Below are 18,081 nucleotides of genomic sequence, written 5' to 3'. Positions count from 1 at the left end.
GCATAAAGGACATTATAAGGCAAAATAGTACCCAAAGAAAATATTTTTTTTTCATATTTGAGGCTTCTAGTGGAGGATACATGAGTGTATGCTATCCAGGAAGTCCTGTACAGATTTTAGAGTTACAGCACTACATACATAGACTATATTGCCAAAGGTATTCACTCGTCTGCCTTCACATGCATATGAACGTTCTTAATCCATAGGGTTTAATATGATGTCAGCCCACCTTTTGCAGCTATAACAGCTTCAACTCTTCTGGGAAGGCTTTCCACAAGGTTTAGAAGTGTGTTTATGGGAATTTTTGACCATTCTTCCAGAAACACATTTGTGACGTTAAACACTGATGTTGGACGAGAAGGCCTGGCTCACAGTCTCTGCTCTAATTCATCCCAAAGGTGTTCTATCGGGTTGAGGTCAGGACTCTGTGCAGGCCAGTCAAGTTCTTCGACATCAAACTCGCCCATCCATGTCTTTATGGATCTTGCTTTGTGCACTGGTGTGCAGTCATGTTGGAACAGGAAGGCACTGTCCCCAAACAGTTCCCACAAAGTTGGGAGCATGAAATTGTCCAATGTCTCTTGGTCTGCTGAAGCATTAAGAGTTCCTGTCACTGGAACTAAGGGTCCGAGCCCAACTCCCGGAAAACAACCCCACACCATAATCCCCCCTCCACCAAACTTTACACTTGGCACAATGCAGTCAGACAAGTCCCGTTCTCCTGGCAACCACCAAACCCAGAGTCATCCACTGGATTGCCAGATGGAAAAGCATGATTCATCACTGCAGAGAACATGTCTCCACAGCTCTAGAGTCCAGTGGCAGGGCTTTACACCACTGCATTCAACACTTTGCATTGCGCTTGGTGATGTAAGGCTTGTATGCAGCTGCTCGGCCATGGAAACCCATTCCATGAAGCTCTCTGTGCTGTTCTTGAGCTAATCTGAAGGCAACATGAAGTATGGATGTCTGTAGTGACTGACTCTGCAGAAAGTTGGCGACCTCTGCGCACAATGCGCCTCAGCATCTGCTGACCCTGTGCTATCCTTTTAAGTGGCCTACCACTTTGTGGCTGAGTTGCTGTCATTCCCAATCACTTCCATTTTGTTATAATACCACTGAGAGTTGACTGTGGAATATTTAGTAGTGAGGAAATTTCACGACTGGACTTGTTGCACCTATGGCATTCTATCACCATGCTGGTACTGTTAAATATTATTTTACTTTATTTTACTTTAATTGCTTTTATTAACTTTGTAACTTATGTTTCCCTTCTGTTTTCCCTTGCCATTTGGGTTAATCTCATTTGCATTTTGTATGTCTTTCTTGGGTGGCTGTGGAGAGCGGTCCTTTGTCATGTAATGACCCCCAGTGAGTAGCCTATTTCACATCTGGTTATCTATAGTTCCAAATCTAGCAACAGGGGAGACTGTAAATTTCTCGGTGGACCTCAACACCTCTAATTTAATTCCAAAGGTAGAGGCAGCCGGCCATCAAGTAAGGGGGGCTTCGGGGTAGTTTGGACAAAGAGACAACAAGAGGGGGTGTTTTACTGGAGTGACTATAAGTTTGATGGTTGTGTAAGCTTAGTTAGACTTGCTTGGTGGGAAGACGTGCATTCATTAAACTTCTTTTTTCTCGAGTCTCCACTCCTGTTTTTCTTCAAGAAACAAACGCTTTGCCAGCAGAAGTCCACAATATCATGTTGGAAATTACTGAGCTCCTGCGAGCGACCCATTCTTTCATAAATGTTTGTAGAAGCAGTCTGCATGCCTAGGTGCTTGGTTTTATACACCTGTGGCCAATCACTTCAATTGGAACACCTGAATTCAATGATTTGGATGGGTGGCTGAATACTTTTGGAAATACAGTGTACCAACAGAGGATGTACAGTATGGAGAAAAAACCCATGCACAACTGTAAATGGGCTTTTCTTTTGTAGCAACTGTAAGTGGCTACTGGGATTATTAGGAACATACTTTCAAGCAAACATTATAATAGGCTTAGTTCTTTGGTTGATATCAATTTTGATTATGTCAAAATATGTAATCTCCCCATTACTGATTGTTCGCCCCATTTCTTTTGCATCTGTTCTCCCCTCGACTCCACATTCTTCTGGATTAAAACCAGAGAAGGGGAGGACAAGAGCAATAGCAAAAGATTCAGGACATCCAGCTGTTATGTTCCTGAATGTGGTGTACATTTCAGCCAGCTTGAAAAACCTTAACACACTCCAAATAAATCCAAATAACCTGGCTCTTAACTTATATTACATCCCTCTTCCTCTACTTTCAAACAAATCAAGGTTGTTCTTATCTACAGTGATATTTAACAGTTTCATAGATCTCACTCCCCTGTTCTGAATTAAGTCCAGTTCAGTTCTGTGTGTTCCAGCATGTGTCAGCCAAATGTCCTCCCTTCTCTTCAGTTTTGTAAATCAGTCATGTGCTGCCTGTAATAAAATTCCTGCCGTTTCTGGAATTCTGTTAATCACAGTTGTCTCTAAAGTTTGTGATCGAGTTTCTTCGCTGTATTCATAGGATGGACTTTATATGTTCAGTTAGTGGCTCCTGATGTGGAACTAAGAATATTGCCAAATTAAACTGGAGAAAGTTTGTGAATGATCTTTAAGTTGCCTTGACAAATGTATCCCAGGTGGTTGCAACTTTGGTGCCAGCCCATAGTTATGTTATCCCAGGTATTTGCCAAGGTATAGCTAGCCTTTGCTGTGTTGTCCCAGATGGTTACTAAGGTGTTGCTATCCTATTGCTATGGTATCCCAGGTGGTTGCTAAGGTGTTACTAGGGCATATCATATATTTAGTGGTTGCTTAGATGTTGCTAGGCCGTTACCAGGTGTTTGCTAATATGTATGTATACATGTGCTAGTATGGATGTAAGTAGTAAGTGAATCTTTGTGTAATGTCTATGAGGGGATGTCATTTGTGATGTCATTCATAGCACTTAGATTGTATTCTTATCAACATTCTGTAATTCACTCTCTATGAGAAAAATTGTGTTTAAATGAATGCTGTACAAAAACAGTATGTGCAGTCATTCCCAAAAGTACAAGAACACTATTTCCATATAGGCTCTATGAACCTGGAAAGTTTTCTAGTTCTAGCTGGAAAAATGTGAACTATGATAACAGAACAAAAAACATTAAATAATAGGACAAGGACCAGGAAATAGGGTTTGTCAAACCAACTTAAAAATGAAGAACATTAAGTTGGCTCTTTAAAGCAGACTTAATGATATGTTGTGGATTAACCACTTAGAGCAATATCACTATAATACAATTACAATACTTGTTTAATTTTTAGAATTGATTCTCATATTGAAGTGGTTAAAAACCATCCAAATGATATCCCATTTTAGAATGTTGTTTGTTTATTTACAAATACCTTGGTAAGAACTCCAAGAGCTACGTCGTGCTAGAGAAAAACAATGTTAAGTGTGTGAAGTTCCTGTTAAATCCTGAGTACACTGATAAACCAAAGTGGTGATTACTTACTAACCTGAGCGTTACTAAACATTTTTAAGAAATGACAGAACTTTATGAGTAATAAGCTTAACATTAGTGTTTTACTGAAATCATGCATGTGTTTCATGTCAAGTTACACATCGTTGTTGTCAGAAGAAAACTGGTAACTTTAAAGGAGAAGGAAAACCATACTTTATTTTCAATGCAAGTCAATGGAACCAGACTTTTTTCCAAGTAATTTTGGGCAGTTTCTTTTAGTCCATTCATCATGAAATGTACACACAATATAAAGGGCACCAGGCATTTTCAAAAATGTATCCAAAAATGGAGATACAAGGTTTTCTTCAGACAACAGTGATATGTTATCCCTGTTTTATAAGCCCTGTGTTTTCCCCTTGTCTTTACTGGTCTTTGTTTGAATCTCTGTCTGTGTTGTTGGTGTTATATGCTGTGTTGGTTGTACTGGTGTTGTTTGTTTGATTCTGGTTTGTCATGTCTGGTCCCTGATCTATTCGTATTGGCTATTTGAACCTGGACTGTTTAGACTATGACACTGGATTTGCCCATAATAGAACTCGCTAATCTCAGCACGTGCGTCTGCCTCCGCACCCTTTCACAATTTATCTGCTTTGTAAGGGGAAATATTTATAAAATCAAACAACAAAACAAAAAAGTTGCTATAAGGGTTTTTGTATAGTATTTGTTCAAAAGCCATAAAAGGGAGGGCATTTCCAAAAAAAAAAAAAAAAAGAAACACATTCACAGGAATTAAACTCCAAAAAGAGCCATTAATATCTGCCTTGCTAAATGTTAAATTGATATCTTGTGTCCCTGAATAAGAACTGAGGTGGCGTGTAATATTAATGGTTTGAGATCCTGATGGTGTGTTGTGCTTAATATTGCCCTTATTATGTTGCCAGCCCGTTAAAAAGGGACCATTGGAAAACATTAAGATTAAAACCTAATGGTTTTGCTTTCTAATGGGAATTTGCTTTTTGGTTTCCAATAGAGACCACTAGTTTCCCGTAGAACCCCTATAGACCCCATTAGGAAACCATGAAATGCTTTAGAATCAGCCACTGGCTACATGTTCAACTATTAGGATCCTTCACACTGTGAAATCAACCCACCAAAAAAGCCAAAGCCATGTTTTTCCTTCAGAAGGGAGGTCACCTTCACAATGTGTTGCGTTTTTGGACTCGAGATAATGACCGTGTGGATTCACAATCGATTCCATAGACTTCCATCACTTGGAGTTGGAATTTCTGTAAGGGAACGGCACTGTGTGCGCGCGCGCCGCCGCCGCACGAGAGGTCGCGCCAGTTAACAAATATGGGTTTTCTTTTTAAATTCATTTTTTGGTATTTGTCAGGAATTTACAGATGGCATATAGTTGCTCTTTCCTACATCACCATGCAACCTTTATATTGCGAATACCTTCACAAGCTGAAGTTGCGCGTTGGAGTCTCCAGCTCGGTAAATATGTTCCCATCTTCAGATGAGAGTCCGGGCATGTTTAGATGTTTAGTGCTTTACAGACACAGCATGATCTCTGTAGTTCGTGTAATTTTGCAGTTAAGTTAACAAACGTATCTTGAACAGTAAAATATCGAACGGCAGCGCAGAGCAGTGGCAGTAACTTAAATTACAGCACCGTTTTATTTTCGCAAAGAAACTCTGCAGCTACTACAGGCTTTACGGTAAGTGCAGTATTAGGTTACTGGGGCGTTCATTGTGGGCTCCCGCTTTTAAAGTCTTTCTTGACCCAAAAGTTGGGCTCACTTCTGCAGAGTCAAAATGCTCGGACAAAGCATTAGCCTGGCGATCCTGCTGTGCTTTGTCTCCACATCGTTTGAAAACGGCACATTCGAAGGTAATTCGACTGTCACTGTATTCAGCGATGGAAAATCTTTGGAAAATGGATTTTTTAATGATGGAAAACTCAATGAGACCAAAGTGGAGGAGACAGCAGAAGAGAGGGTGAGGGTCCCTGAGCTTCCTGAGAAGAAAGAAGAGACAAGAAAATCCGGCAAGTTCCTCCTGTCTCACTCAAGCTGGGATAGGGGTGGGTGGGCTTGAGACATGGACCTGAGAAATTAAGCTTATAACTTAACTACCACAGTTTGCCTGCTTTGGGGCAATTCTGTTGTTCACATATCTGCTGATTGAGCAGTTTCTCTAGGGCAGGTTGAAGGTCTGATTTAGAATGTAGTTGTTTAAATGCATTGATTTGCTTGTTTCTTGATGGTGTTTATATCTGTGACTAGTCCTGGCAGGATATCAGCAGATCAGTCTGCATTCTTCTCATGAAAGACCTCTAGGCTTATTTTAAAAAAAAAAGGATTAGGATCCAGCAGATGTCATTTCAGATCTCTGAGTCATTCATCTTTGGTTTGCGTGAAATGAAATGCTCCACAGAAAGTGTCCACAATAACACAACATACATTCACATAGGGAAGTGCAAATATGCTTTACGTTGTTGAATTATAATATGCAATGAGTACTATGACACAGTACTATGTACAAGCTACAATACAGCAGCACATTAATGTAGAGGTTTTTCAGTGGACATTGCGCAAAAGGAAGTGGGTCTTCATTGCATACAGTATACAAAAGTATTCTCAAAACCACACAGCAGTTAAGATGCACTCCTCCCTCGCAAGTGTTTACAGCTCTCGGGAGGTGATTTGAAGAGTGACTTGACTTTAGAGAGTGTTATAAGTTTTTACAACTTAATTAGTTTGGTCACGCGAACGGGATTTTGGATTTTTTTTAAAGAAAACTACGTTATGACATTGCCATAAACTGTTTGTTGTGCAAATTAAATGTCGAGCGCATAAAAGTGTATTTGCTAAATATACTAAAGCAAGGAACACATATTCAAGCATAAATGGGGTGTTATATCACCTCTGCTTAAGGCTCCAAAACTCTTTCTTGACAAAATCACTTTTTAAGCCTTAGGTCTGTGTTCGATTACAGCTAAGGTATTCAAAACAAAGCCATAAATAATGTTATTCGGCAACAATATCTAATCTTTAGCCATAGTTATCAGTCAGTTCTCTGTAAGAAACCCCCTTCTTCCAGTTAATGACTAACTGTTCATTTATTTCTGCCATGGGCGCTCACTCTCTACACTCACCCCCCCCTCTCTGCAGACTGTCCGCCAGTGGGGCTGGAGTCTCTGCGGGTGTCTGATTACCAGCTGCAGGCATCCTCATCGCTGAGAAGTGGGTTAGGCCCCCACCGAGCACGCCTCAACATACAGGTTGGCCAACTTTCTACATGTGTGCGATGTTGGTAATGATATGTATAATGGCAGTTGATGTGATTAGACATGTGTGCATGTGAGAGAGTAGGGATTCATTGGATCTAAGGAGAGATGTGAATCAGCAGAAGGAATCATGAATGAAGTATTTCAAAATATTTATATGAAATGTAAATGTATTAATAGCAACATATATCTTTAGCGCAGACTCCCATGTGCGGTCTGTCTGCGCACCACATATGAGTTATGTCCTAAAGGAATGACTGGATTGCCATTTGTGTCCCACTGATTTTACATTTACAACCACATATGTAAACTAAAGATAAGACATTTTAAACACAGATGAAGTGTCTTACCTACATCGTTCAGATAAATCATTTAAAACGTCGATCAGAAACACTTAGAAGACAGCAGCTTTTGCAGCCCACCATAACTACACTCTATTATGCAATATCATCATTAAAATTCTTCAGAAATCTTACTATCATTGTATTTATGTGGAAATTCCATTTAACATCGAATGCCTGAAGCATCCTTTTCATGAATTGTTTATTATAAGTTAAGAAGATGTACATCTTAGTTGCATCCCATGACACTCACTCAACCCTGAACACATTAACCCCTCTGATATATCCAAAATGTTTAAAAGTCAAACGTTGAACTGGAAGAGACTCTTTTGAAGAAAAGGGTGTTGTGTTTTTAATTGTATTTACTGATATCCAGGACCTGGCAGTTATATACAGTGTGAAATTGACTTAATTTTACTTTAAAATAATAGTTTCAAATAAATTAAAATGAAATAAATAGTAAATTCCATGTTTTGGAATTTTTTATTGGAATTCTGCTTAGCCAAACAACAACAACAGCAGTCAAAGCAGAACAAGCTTTGTTCCTTACAAATAAGATAAGTAGTAGTACTATCAAAAACAATGGTGTTGTAAAATACTGTTATTAATAGTCTATATTTTTGGCATCCTAAAGTATTCCTGTAGGACAGTCATGTAGTAAGCTATAATACACATGTAGTATCCCTCAGTATCTTATGTTTAAATTCACTATAAGATTTTTATAAAAGTCCTGTAAAAAACCTTGTAGTATCCTATGCATTTTTATCAAAAAAGAACCTGTTGACTTTATTATTGCTAACTTGAATGTCTTGATACATGTCTTGAGACCCCTGCTGGTCTGATCTAGAAGACAGAAATATGTGGATATGTATGCTACATTCTCATGATCTTGAGACTGTACATGTTTAGTTGGACCTAGAACAAGGAGATGAGTATAGCTGTGTGTGTTTATAGTCAGGTATAGAGGATGGAGATGAATATGATGGAGCGTGGTGTGCTGGTCTAGAAGATCATGAGCAATGGCTGCAGCTGGACGCTCTAAAGCCTACTCTCTTCACCGGGGTCATTCTGCAGGGCAGGAACTCCATCTGGAGGTCAGCATTGGAGTCTCACTAACAGTTCTTTATTCACACAAGCTTCTCCACGAGCTTTCAGAATGACTCTTGTCACTCACTATTTCCACTTAGCTATTGTTGCAGAAACCCATGAGAGAAAGCTTTTGGTTTAATCATTTATTTGCTTTTTTAGATGTTTACTTTTTGTGTGTATCTGTGTGCATGTGTCTGTAGCTTGGACTGGGTTAGTACATATAAGGTGCAGTTCAGTAATGACACGGAGACTTGGAGCCCCTGCATGAACGGATCACAAGAAGTGGTGAGTGAAGCTCAAGGCGTTACTCCTTTGTAATAAATATGCAAAAGCATTTGAGATGCCATCAGTCCACCATTTGAGACACACTCCTTTCTGCAAGTGCTTTCATTATGTGGAAAGGATTTTGAACAGATCATTCTAAGAGTGTTTACAGTATGTTTAGGGTTATGATACATATGACAAAGTTTTACATGATGATCAGAAACCACCATAATTAATTTAATTTCCATTCAAAATGGCCATTAGGTTCAACCTTATTCATTTTTCAAAATATCCATTTGCGTAATGAAAAGGAAAATCAAATAAAGATGTGAAAAAACAGCAGTTTAGTAATAGAGAAAGCAAGACTCCTAACAACCATGCTAGACCTGGTAGAGCCACCAAAACTGTCACCATCAGATAAACAGTTCTTAAAGCTTTCATATTTGAGAGAGAGAGAGAGAGAGGAGAAAATCAAGCTCCACTCTTGTTTCAAACATGATAAATCCACAGGTATTTCTGTCCAGCCTACAACTTTGAGAAGACTCTTGACACTATGAGTCTGAAAGGATGTGTTTATTATTAAGAAGCCCTTACTGAATAAAAGGAAACAGACAAATAAGAAGAAAATTTGCTAATCAAACAAAGAAGCTGCTGGTGTTCTCAAAACAATTACACTGATCACCACAGAGTTCAGGCCTCAACATCACTAATGTGTTAAGGAGTGCTCAAATCACAAGAAGCAGAAAATACAACCAACCTCTAAGACTGAACTTTGGAGGTGTAGAAATATCCCTGCAGATTTCTTCAACAAACTGAAAACAAGTCTATTGAAAACGATTGAAGCTGTAATAAAAGCAAAGAGTGAACACACTAAATGCTGAAAGTATTCTGTTTAGTCTTTGAGGCTTCTGTGTCAATTTTCTGTTAAATATATGTTTTCTGCTTGTTCTCAAACATGTTGAAAGCCATTTCAATGAACCCACTTTTGAGTGTTTTGTGAAACACCTGAATATTTTATTATATTTACCTGTCCTGTATTGAAAATCCAAAAGTACAGTTTTTCTGTCTACATACAGAATTTTGTGTATGTTACAAGGAGTTACACTGTTTCTGTGCAGGTATTTGTGGGGAGTCAGGACCAAGAGACCCCTGTGCTGGCTCTGTTCCCTGAGCCCACAGTAGCTCAGTTTATCCGCATCAACCCACAGAGCTGGTTCAGCAACGGCACGATCTGCCTTAGGGCTGAAATTCTCGGCTGCCCCATGCCAGGTTCCAGATTACATCCCCCACAGCAACATCAAAGGAATATTTTGTATTACGTTAATACATTCTAACAGCTCCCCTGTTTGTGTGGGTGTGCATGTATAGATCCTGACCACCAGTACCCCGTGGAGCCTGAGAGGGTTACTACAGACAAATTAGACTTCAGACACCATAATTACAATGAAATGAGAAAGGTGAGCAGTGTTTAGACACATTCCAATCTTTTCTTTATGGTCTGGTACAGTTACATCTTGAAATTTTATCCACATAAATGAACTGAAATTAGTTGTTTTCTGAGCAGTTAATGAAGGCAGTCAGTGACGAGTGTCCTAAGATTACCCGTATCTACACTATTGGAAAGAGTTACACTGGACTTAAGCTCTACGTCATGGAAATTTCAGATAATCCTGGAAAACATGAACTGGGTAAGTCATTGCTCTTAATTTGATAGGTGTCATTCTAAAATCTGACTGGCTGAGCCGTGCTCCATTCATCGATTGAATTCTGTTTTAATGCTGCTTATTATAAACTAAACAATCATCACACTGATATATAAATAATTATGCTACTTGGCAACCATAGCCAACTATTGAAGGGGAATTCCACCAAATTTTCAAACTATCTGCATAACAGGATGGTTCAAATGTAAATATTCAGAGTCATTCAGAATAGAAACTTACTGACTCACATTTCTTTATAATGGTGCTGATAGGAACCAGGTGTCACAATACCTGCAATGCAAATATAGGCACTTTATTTACTATCCTGAATATCTTGTGAATTTACATGTCTTCTGAGTTTTTAATGTAGGTAAATTAGTGGTAAATCTGAGAAAATGTTTTCTTTGGGTACTATTTTACCTTACAACACCCTGCATGTACCTCTCTGCCATTATTGTAAGTTAAAATGGTACATTTTAGGCCAAAATCTTCTATCAGAATTATCATAAATAATGGCACAGGTATCATGAAGTGTATTTGTAAGCATTTCGTGTCTTTGTTTCCTGTGCCCAAAGTTTTTGTCTTGGGGTCAAAGAGCAATGTTTTTGGTGGGCCAAAAGGACAAAACTACATTCAAATAAAGAAGGTATTTAGGTTTAATATTGAGCTTTTAAAAATATTGTTGCTGTTGGAAGAAAACCTTGTATCTCCAAAATGGTAACTTTACAGTAGAAGGAAAAAACCTACTTTACTTTTAATGTAAGTCAATGGAACTAGACTTTTTTTCCAAGTCATTTTTGGCCGTTTCTTTTGGTCCATTCATCATAAAATGTACACACAATGTAAATGACAAGAGGCATTATGTCAAAAACTGAAAAAACGACGAAAATGGAGATACAAGGTTTTGTTCTGCCAGCAGTGATATATTTTATAACATTACACTATGTATTATTATTTAAATACTTCAAAAATGACATTTAACAGAAAAATAAAGATTTAATAAGTTACATTTGTATACAATAGACGTTTGTTTTCTCATTAGCTGAGGAGGTAGGGCTAGAGTACCTTTCTCGCAGGCCAACTCAAATGTCCTCACGGCCCAACTTTGGCTCATGTTCCACCATTTTAGACAGCACTGTTATATTTAGAGACGCATTAAACAGTTTAGACGTCTGGATCCTATCACCACTGCTGTGAACAATTCTAACTTTGTAATTTTCTTTTGAGATTTCACATCAGAGCATTCTGAATGACCTTGTTTACAGCTCAATGATTTAATTAAGCAGAAATTTTGAAAAATTTGTGGAATTGTGCTTGAAAGAACTACATCGTTTGTTGGAGAAAGCATGTTTATTTTTAATTAGCACTTCTACTACTATTCACAATATTATATAAATGTCTAATAACAATAACCATCTATGTACTTTTGCTGAGCTGTGCAGTTTGATGTGATAGATGTACATCTCTGCTGTGTTGTTCTGGGACCTGGCGGCAAATAACCAGCCACAGACCGCACAAGCTTTCCCTGGTATCCAGGCGCCATGCTGATGGTGTTTAAGTTAGAGAGAGTTCAATCATGCCTGTGTGACACACTTCTGTCACCATGTGTTTTTTATTATTGATAAAGCCAAAGTAAACGTCTACAGATTGGCCTACAAAGGAAGCACTGAGAAAGAAGCACAGTTTCTCTATGAAAACAGAAGATGCTTTTATTGTTTTTTTCTGAAGAAAATGTCACTGAAAAAGAAATGCTTCATGGTTTAAGATCACAACTGAAACCATTTTCTAGGCACTGATCCAGTGACTGTTTGTTATGGGTAGGTGAGCCAGAGTTCCGCTACGTAGCTGGGATGCATGGAAATGAGGCTTTGGGTCGGGAGCTGCTGTTAAATCTTATGCAATACATCTGCCACGAGTACAAACGAGGCAACCAGAGAATAGTTCAGCTGGTGAAAGACACGCGGATCCACCTCTTGCCATCCATGAACCCTGATGGATATGAAGCAGCATATCAGAAGGTAATGAATGAAATGAAAAAATGTAGACTGACTGAACTTAAAGATTCAGTATGTTAAAATGACTGAAATTTAGTCAGGCTTACAGTACTTGCTATTAATGTTTGATTTGCTTCAGTACATTTGATGGAGTGTGTGTGTGTATCAGGGTTCCGAGCTTTCTGGCTGGGCTTTGGGTCGCTACAGCTTTGAGGGCATTGACCTGAACCATAACTTCCCTGACCTCAACAACATCATGTGGGATGCTCAGGACCTGGCAACAGACAAGAAGAAAGTCAGCAATCACTACATCCCCATACCAGAGTACTACACCACAACTGAAGCCACTGTATGTATGACACACATGGCATTTCTGGGTAAAACATATAGTTGCCGGATGTTTTTTCTTTACACCATTTGAAAAAGCCAGGTTCCATTTACATTGATGACGACGGACCAATAAATGGTATAAAATGATTTGCAATAGAAGCTTACATTAATTGATTTGTTAAAAGTTAAATGTTTTTCCTTATGCTATAAAGTTACCACTTTAGAGATAGAATTATGATTGTGATGTATATATTTTCCAAAGTTTCTGCAGAATTCAGTCATTTAGATGTATAAAGTAATTTAGAATCTTGTTTTTTCTTTATAGTGACAGTGAAGAGAACTGTGGTCATCATGTCTACAATGCAAATGTAGCCATTTTATTTAAAATCCAAAACTATTAATAAACCTACTCATATCCTTGATAAAATAGTGCTAAATCCATTTTCTTTGGGGACTATCTTGCCTTAGAACACATTCCTTTTATCACTCCTCTATTAAAAGTGTTAAAAAAACACATTTTAGGTCAAAGTCTTATATCAAAACTATCATAAAATAATTTCTCAGTCGTTAGGCAGTGTATTCATAACAACGTCAAGTAAGAACTTTCAATGAGGGACGTCTTAGAGGTAATAAAGCCTTCAGATGTCTTGTTCCTAGCACCATTGCTGTGAGCAGGTCTGACTCAGCAAGTTTCTTTAGAATGGAACATGTCCCATCAAACCACACTGAATTGCATCTGAATAATTAAATTATTCAGAATCTTTTAAAAATCTGTGAATTTCCCTGAGGCCTTGATTGTTTTTGAAGGGGAAAAATGCAGGAATCCCAGAAGATAAAAGGCCTTTTTTATTGAATTTTGCAGAGGAATGTGACTGATCTGACTTGCTAAACAACTGAATCCCCAAAGATATTTAGAAAAAAGCTTCAGAACACTTGGGTTGTTTTGCTTCATTTGGATCCATGGTTAAATTAATCCAATAAATCTGAAGAACAATGTGCAGTGATTAGATTTCAAGGTTCAAACACACTGAAACCTTCAACACACACACACACACACACACACACACTGGGGAATCAGGGTTGGTCGGATCTTTAAAGAATGTGAGCACTTCCTCTGTGCTGAATGTCCCTGTGCTGGGGCCTCCCACAAAAATAACAATTCAGGCAATGTAATACATAGTGTGGAGTCACTCATTTGCACACATACACCGTTCACTTTCCTAATGTATGATAATGAGAGTAAGTATTTTTATAGAGTGCTTTGGGGTTTACTGAGGCATGTTGTGTTTAGAGAGAAATAAAATCAACCAAGCTCTAATATAAGCCATCATGATTTAAGCTGCGCCAAATGTTAATGGTTTAGTATTTCCAAGGATTTGTCAGCACAGAACCTGACTAACCTGACTTCTAACACTCTAATTTTTCCACTTTCAAGTTCACTTGCACTTACAAGTTTATCAGATATCTGACAAAAATGTTTTCTTGCAAGGTCAAGTCAAGAGGCTTTATTGTCATTCCATCTATGTACAAGTACACAGTGGAGTGAAAGTACGTTCCTCCAAGGAACACAGTGCAACATGAAACATGGAAAAAAGACATCTGATTAAAGACATCTAAGAATCTGGAAATGTTTTTTATTCATGTATTTGTGTGTGTGTGTGTGTGTTTGTGTGTGAAAGGTTGCGCCAGAAACCCGGGCCGTAATAAACTGGATGCAGGATATTCCGTTTGTCCTGAGTGCTAATTTCCATGGAGGAGAGCTGGTGGTCACTTATCCATTTGACTGTACGCGGGACTGGATCCCCCGTCAGGACACGCCTACTGCTGATAATGACTTCTTTCGCTGGCTGGCAGCTGTCTATGCTTCCACCAATCTGGCAATGGCAAACCCAGATCGCAGAATATGCCATTATGAGGATTTTCAGCAGCACAACAACATCATCAATGGAGCTGACTGGCACACTGTCCCAGGAAGTGAGAAAACACCCCCAAACACAGCAAATTATAAAATTTAATATTTTATCGCTGTCATAGTGAAACCTCATAGCTTTAGTTTTTGAAAATACCCTTCACATTGGGTGAATATTTCATGATGAATGGACAAACAGTATTGTTACAGCACTACCTGGAGTAAAATCTTGCTACACACTGTACTACACACTGTACTGTGCAAAATTCAGAGGCTACACCTCATTTATTTAAGTTCCAGTCAAAGTGAAGTTATTCTTTTTCACTGTCAGAAAAAAACAGAAAGCATGTATTTAACAGAAAATAAAAAGAAGACTCAATGACTAAATTGAATATTTTTTTTAGTATTTAGAATGCCCACTCTTTGCATTTAGCACAGGTTCCATTCTTTTCGGGAAGACTTGTTTTCAGTTGTTCATAGAATCTATGGTAATTTTTTCCACCCATCCAAAGTGGTTTAGAATTAGTATTAGAAGTTGGTCAGTTTTCTGTTTTTCACAATCTAACTAATCGCAAACACATTCAGTGATGTTGAGGTCTGGACTCTGGGGTGGTCAGTCAATTTTTCTAAGAACACCAGCAGCTTCTTTGTTCGATTTGCAAATGTTCTTTTTTTTCTATTTCTTTGTTTGATGGTCTACCAGGTCTTGCATGGTTGCTAGGAGTCTAATGTACTCTTTATCTTCCAAAACTCCAGTTTTGGAAACTCCTGTTTTTCCCCCTATTTTCCTTTAACTTCCCTCTTCCTTGTGCAAGTGGATTATCCTATATAATATCTTATCTCCTCAGAAATATCTCCTGAAAATAAATAACTTGTACTTCATGGCTGGAAATTAAATGAATGAAAGGTCTTTAACTTCCGCACAATACCGTACGTGCCTTGTAATGGACATTAAACTTACGAATGTTGCAGAGATATACAGCACCAGTTTTGCTGTTGTCAGATATTCTTTCTAAGACATTTTTTCATACATCAGCAATGCATCATGTGTAATAGAGCCATTTGACCCAAACTGCATGTAATTTAATGTGTCTGTGTTTGCAGGTATGAATGACTTCAGTTACCTACATACTAACTGTTTTGAGGTGACTGTAGAGTTGTCATGTGACAAGTTCCCTCATGCCAGCGAGCTTCCTGTTGAATGGGAGAACAACAAGGAATCTCTTCTTCTCTACATGGAGCAGGTTAGTGCAGTGTGCTCCTAATCTTTAACTCACTGTCTTGCCTTCAGCCTCATACACTATCTCATCTGCCTTATTCAGGTGCATAGAGGTCTAAAAGGTGTGATCAGAGATAAAGACACTAAAGAAGGCATTGCAAATGCCATCATTAAAGTCACAGGGATGGACCATGACATCAGATCAGGTAAGTGGATTAGAACAATAGCATCCATACACTGAGTTGACACTGAGCTATTAGATATATGCAGGGATATGGGAAGTAGGAGTAATGTGGGGGCTGCAGCAATTCCAGATTTCAGGATTGTTGTGCTTGGTTTTATTTTTATTTTGTTTTATGTATTTATTATATGTATGTATTTTTTGGAATATATTAAGGTAATTACATATCTACTAGCATGTTGCACCTCCTGTACACAGTATTTCTGTGAACATGGATTTCACCAGTCTCTCCCTGTCCAGTTTCCATTAACTCTGTGCTTCATGTCAAAGCAGAACACATTGATACACCTACATTCCAGGATGACAACATTATGATGCATAGGTCCAAATGTGTGCGGTCTAACTGATTCAACAGACATAATCACTAGGACATGACCAATCACCAGACGTCAATCCCGATTCTCAATTTCGACCAACAGGTGAAATGCTGAACATACCCAGACTTCAGCTGAAATGTGCAACCAGTTCATGGAAGAATGGGCTAAAATGGACTGGTTTAGTCCTTACTTGACAGGATTGACCCTGTTGTTATGGCAAGGAGGTGCATAATAAAGTGTTAGAAAAGAAATTCTGCATGCATCTGATTTTTTGTCCGGTGAGATTATTATATGCACTCAAATATAGATAATTTTACAAAAATGTTTTCAGGTCACAGTTTCTCTTTAGTTTGAAAGGAAATTGTTGCCAAGATTCTGTAAAGGTCTGTAGAACACTAACTGATTCTAGACATGCTGGTATACCTGATTTATACCACACATGACAGTCATGTGATGTCTGATCTCTAGTAGTATGAAGGTAGTAACTGACAACAGTGTAGAAGCACTCTATATTCTCTCTATACACTATATAAGGAATCCAGACAACCCTTATAATGAATTCAGCTACATCACGGTGCACCACTGCTGACACAGGTGTTCAGTTGCACACATAACTTGTACAATCTCCATAGAAAAACAGAATTGGATGCTTTGGAGAAGACACTGACAAGCCTAAGGCCACCATTTCCATTGGCAAGCATAGACTAGAGGGGGCGGTTTAACCCCCTAAACCCTCCCGTTGGGGAATGTGCATAGCGTAAATGGTTCTTGCCATCATTAGAAACACTAATCCTTCCCTGCATGTTTTTTTTTGTCCTGTATAGCTGCTGATGGTGATTACTGGCGCCTGCTGAATCCAGGTGAGTACAGGGTGATTGTGTGGGCAGAGGGCTACTTCCCTCTGGTCCGCCGCTGCTCTGTGGGCTCAGATCTGACGCCCACCATCTGCGACTTCAGCCTCACCAAGACACCACGTGAACGCATCAAGCAGATCCTGGCCAAAGGGGGGAAGCTTCCACGGGATGAGCAGCTCCGCCTTCGTGCTCTACGAATGCGTAAACTCCGGGTCAGCACCAAGATCCTGAACCGCCGTCGTGAACAGCAGCAACGTCGTGCCAAAGCCAAGAGAAAGTGACTGACACATTGATGCTGATGGCAAAGAGACCAGGAGCCAGGCACTGCTTACAAAGAATGGGGAAAGGCTTAAATAGATGGAACCAAGAAAGGTGGGAATGAAGGTTTTTTGACTTCAAGTCTTCTGTACAGATGCACTGCAGTTAGTTCTGAACTCGGGACACTGTTACTTCTTACTTCTCCCTGACTTAGCTGGTGATATTTCTTAAGGGCCAACAATTTTTGAATTGAACCCAGCAAAAGGGACACACTGATGAATGATTACCTTACTCAAACCACCTGGTCTTCAGAGTTAAATCTGCCCATCCCTGCACAGCACAAAAGGTCTACCTGTGACCAGCTTTTAGACACTGAATGTATTTACTGCCAATGCATGTCTACAACTGACTCCTATTGGAGCTCACCAGTGAGAATCTGAGGGTGTAGCTGGTTTTCTACACTCCAAACATTTTTGCATCACCAATATGTAACTAAATGAATTTTTGTATCATATACTCTAATGACAAATAAAACTTTGTCTTATTCGTCGGCTTTACATGACAGAAAACTCAAATAGTCACACAAAGCACAGTGCAAAAGCCAGCAGAAATATCTTCTCTTGAATCCATTCTAACCACTTATCATGACATACTTAAAATAAAGCAAATACACAGAGATGCCTGAGCTAAGCGCAGTGATAACAGAAGCAGCCCTAGACTAGACAGCTACTTTGAATTACTGATAAGGAAAAGATCTTACAGATACTTGCTCATAGAATATCATGAAAAGACTTCAGAGTAGAATTAT

General features: G+C 38.8%; 1 protein-coding gene across 1 annotated transcript; it reads left to right on the top strand.

Annotated features, from left to right (window-relative positions):
- Positions 1-5,260: 5,260 nt before the first annotated feature.
- Positions 5,261-17,830, top strand: cpxm1a (carboxypeptidase X (M14 family), member 1a). Its single transcript, XM_017721450.1, has 13 exons — positions 5,261-5,512; positions 6,639-6,748; positions 8,050-8,189; positions 8,385-8,469; positions 9,567-9,717; positions 9,817-9,905; positions 10,013-10,136; positions 11,973-12,169; positions 12,315-12,494; positions 14,155-14,449; positions 15,489-15,628; positions 15,707-15,809; positions 16,986-17,830. Exons 1-13 carry the CDS (start codon positions 5,281-5,283, stop codon positions 17,294-17,296), a joined length of 2,157 nt encoding a protein of 718 aa, XP_017576939.1. The 5' UTR covers positions 5,261-5,280; the 3' UTR covers positions 17,297-17,830.
- The last annotated feature ends 251 nt before the right edge of the window (positions 17,831-18,081 follow it).

The sequence above is a fragment of the Pygocentrus nattereri genome, chromosome 5, assembly GCF_015220715.1.
Source record: "Pygocentrus nattereri isolate fPygNat1 chromosome 5, fPygNat1.pri, whole genome shotgun sequence".
NCBI classification, from domain to species: domain Eukaryota; kingdom Metazoa; phylum Chordata; class Actinopteri; order Characiformes; family Serrasalmidae; genus Pygocentrus; species Pygocentrus nattereri.
The sequence above is the reverse complement of the archived record's forward strand: the minus strand, read 5'-3'. Positions and strand labels throughout refer to the sequence as shown.

Coding starts and splice junctions, on each gene's coding strand:
- cpxm1a (XM_017721450.1), top strand. CDS start 5,281: ATGCTCGGACAAAGCATTAGCCTGGCGATCCTGCTGTGCTTTGTCTCC. Junction 9,718..9,816: donor TCTCGGCTGCCCCATGCCAG/GTTCCAGATTAC, acceptor GTGCATGTATAG/ATCCTGACCACCAGTACCCC. Junction 14,450..15,488: donor CTGGCACACTGTCCCAGGAA/GTGAGAAAACAC, acceptor CTGTGTTTGCAG/GTATGAATGACTTCAGTTAC.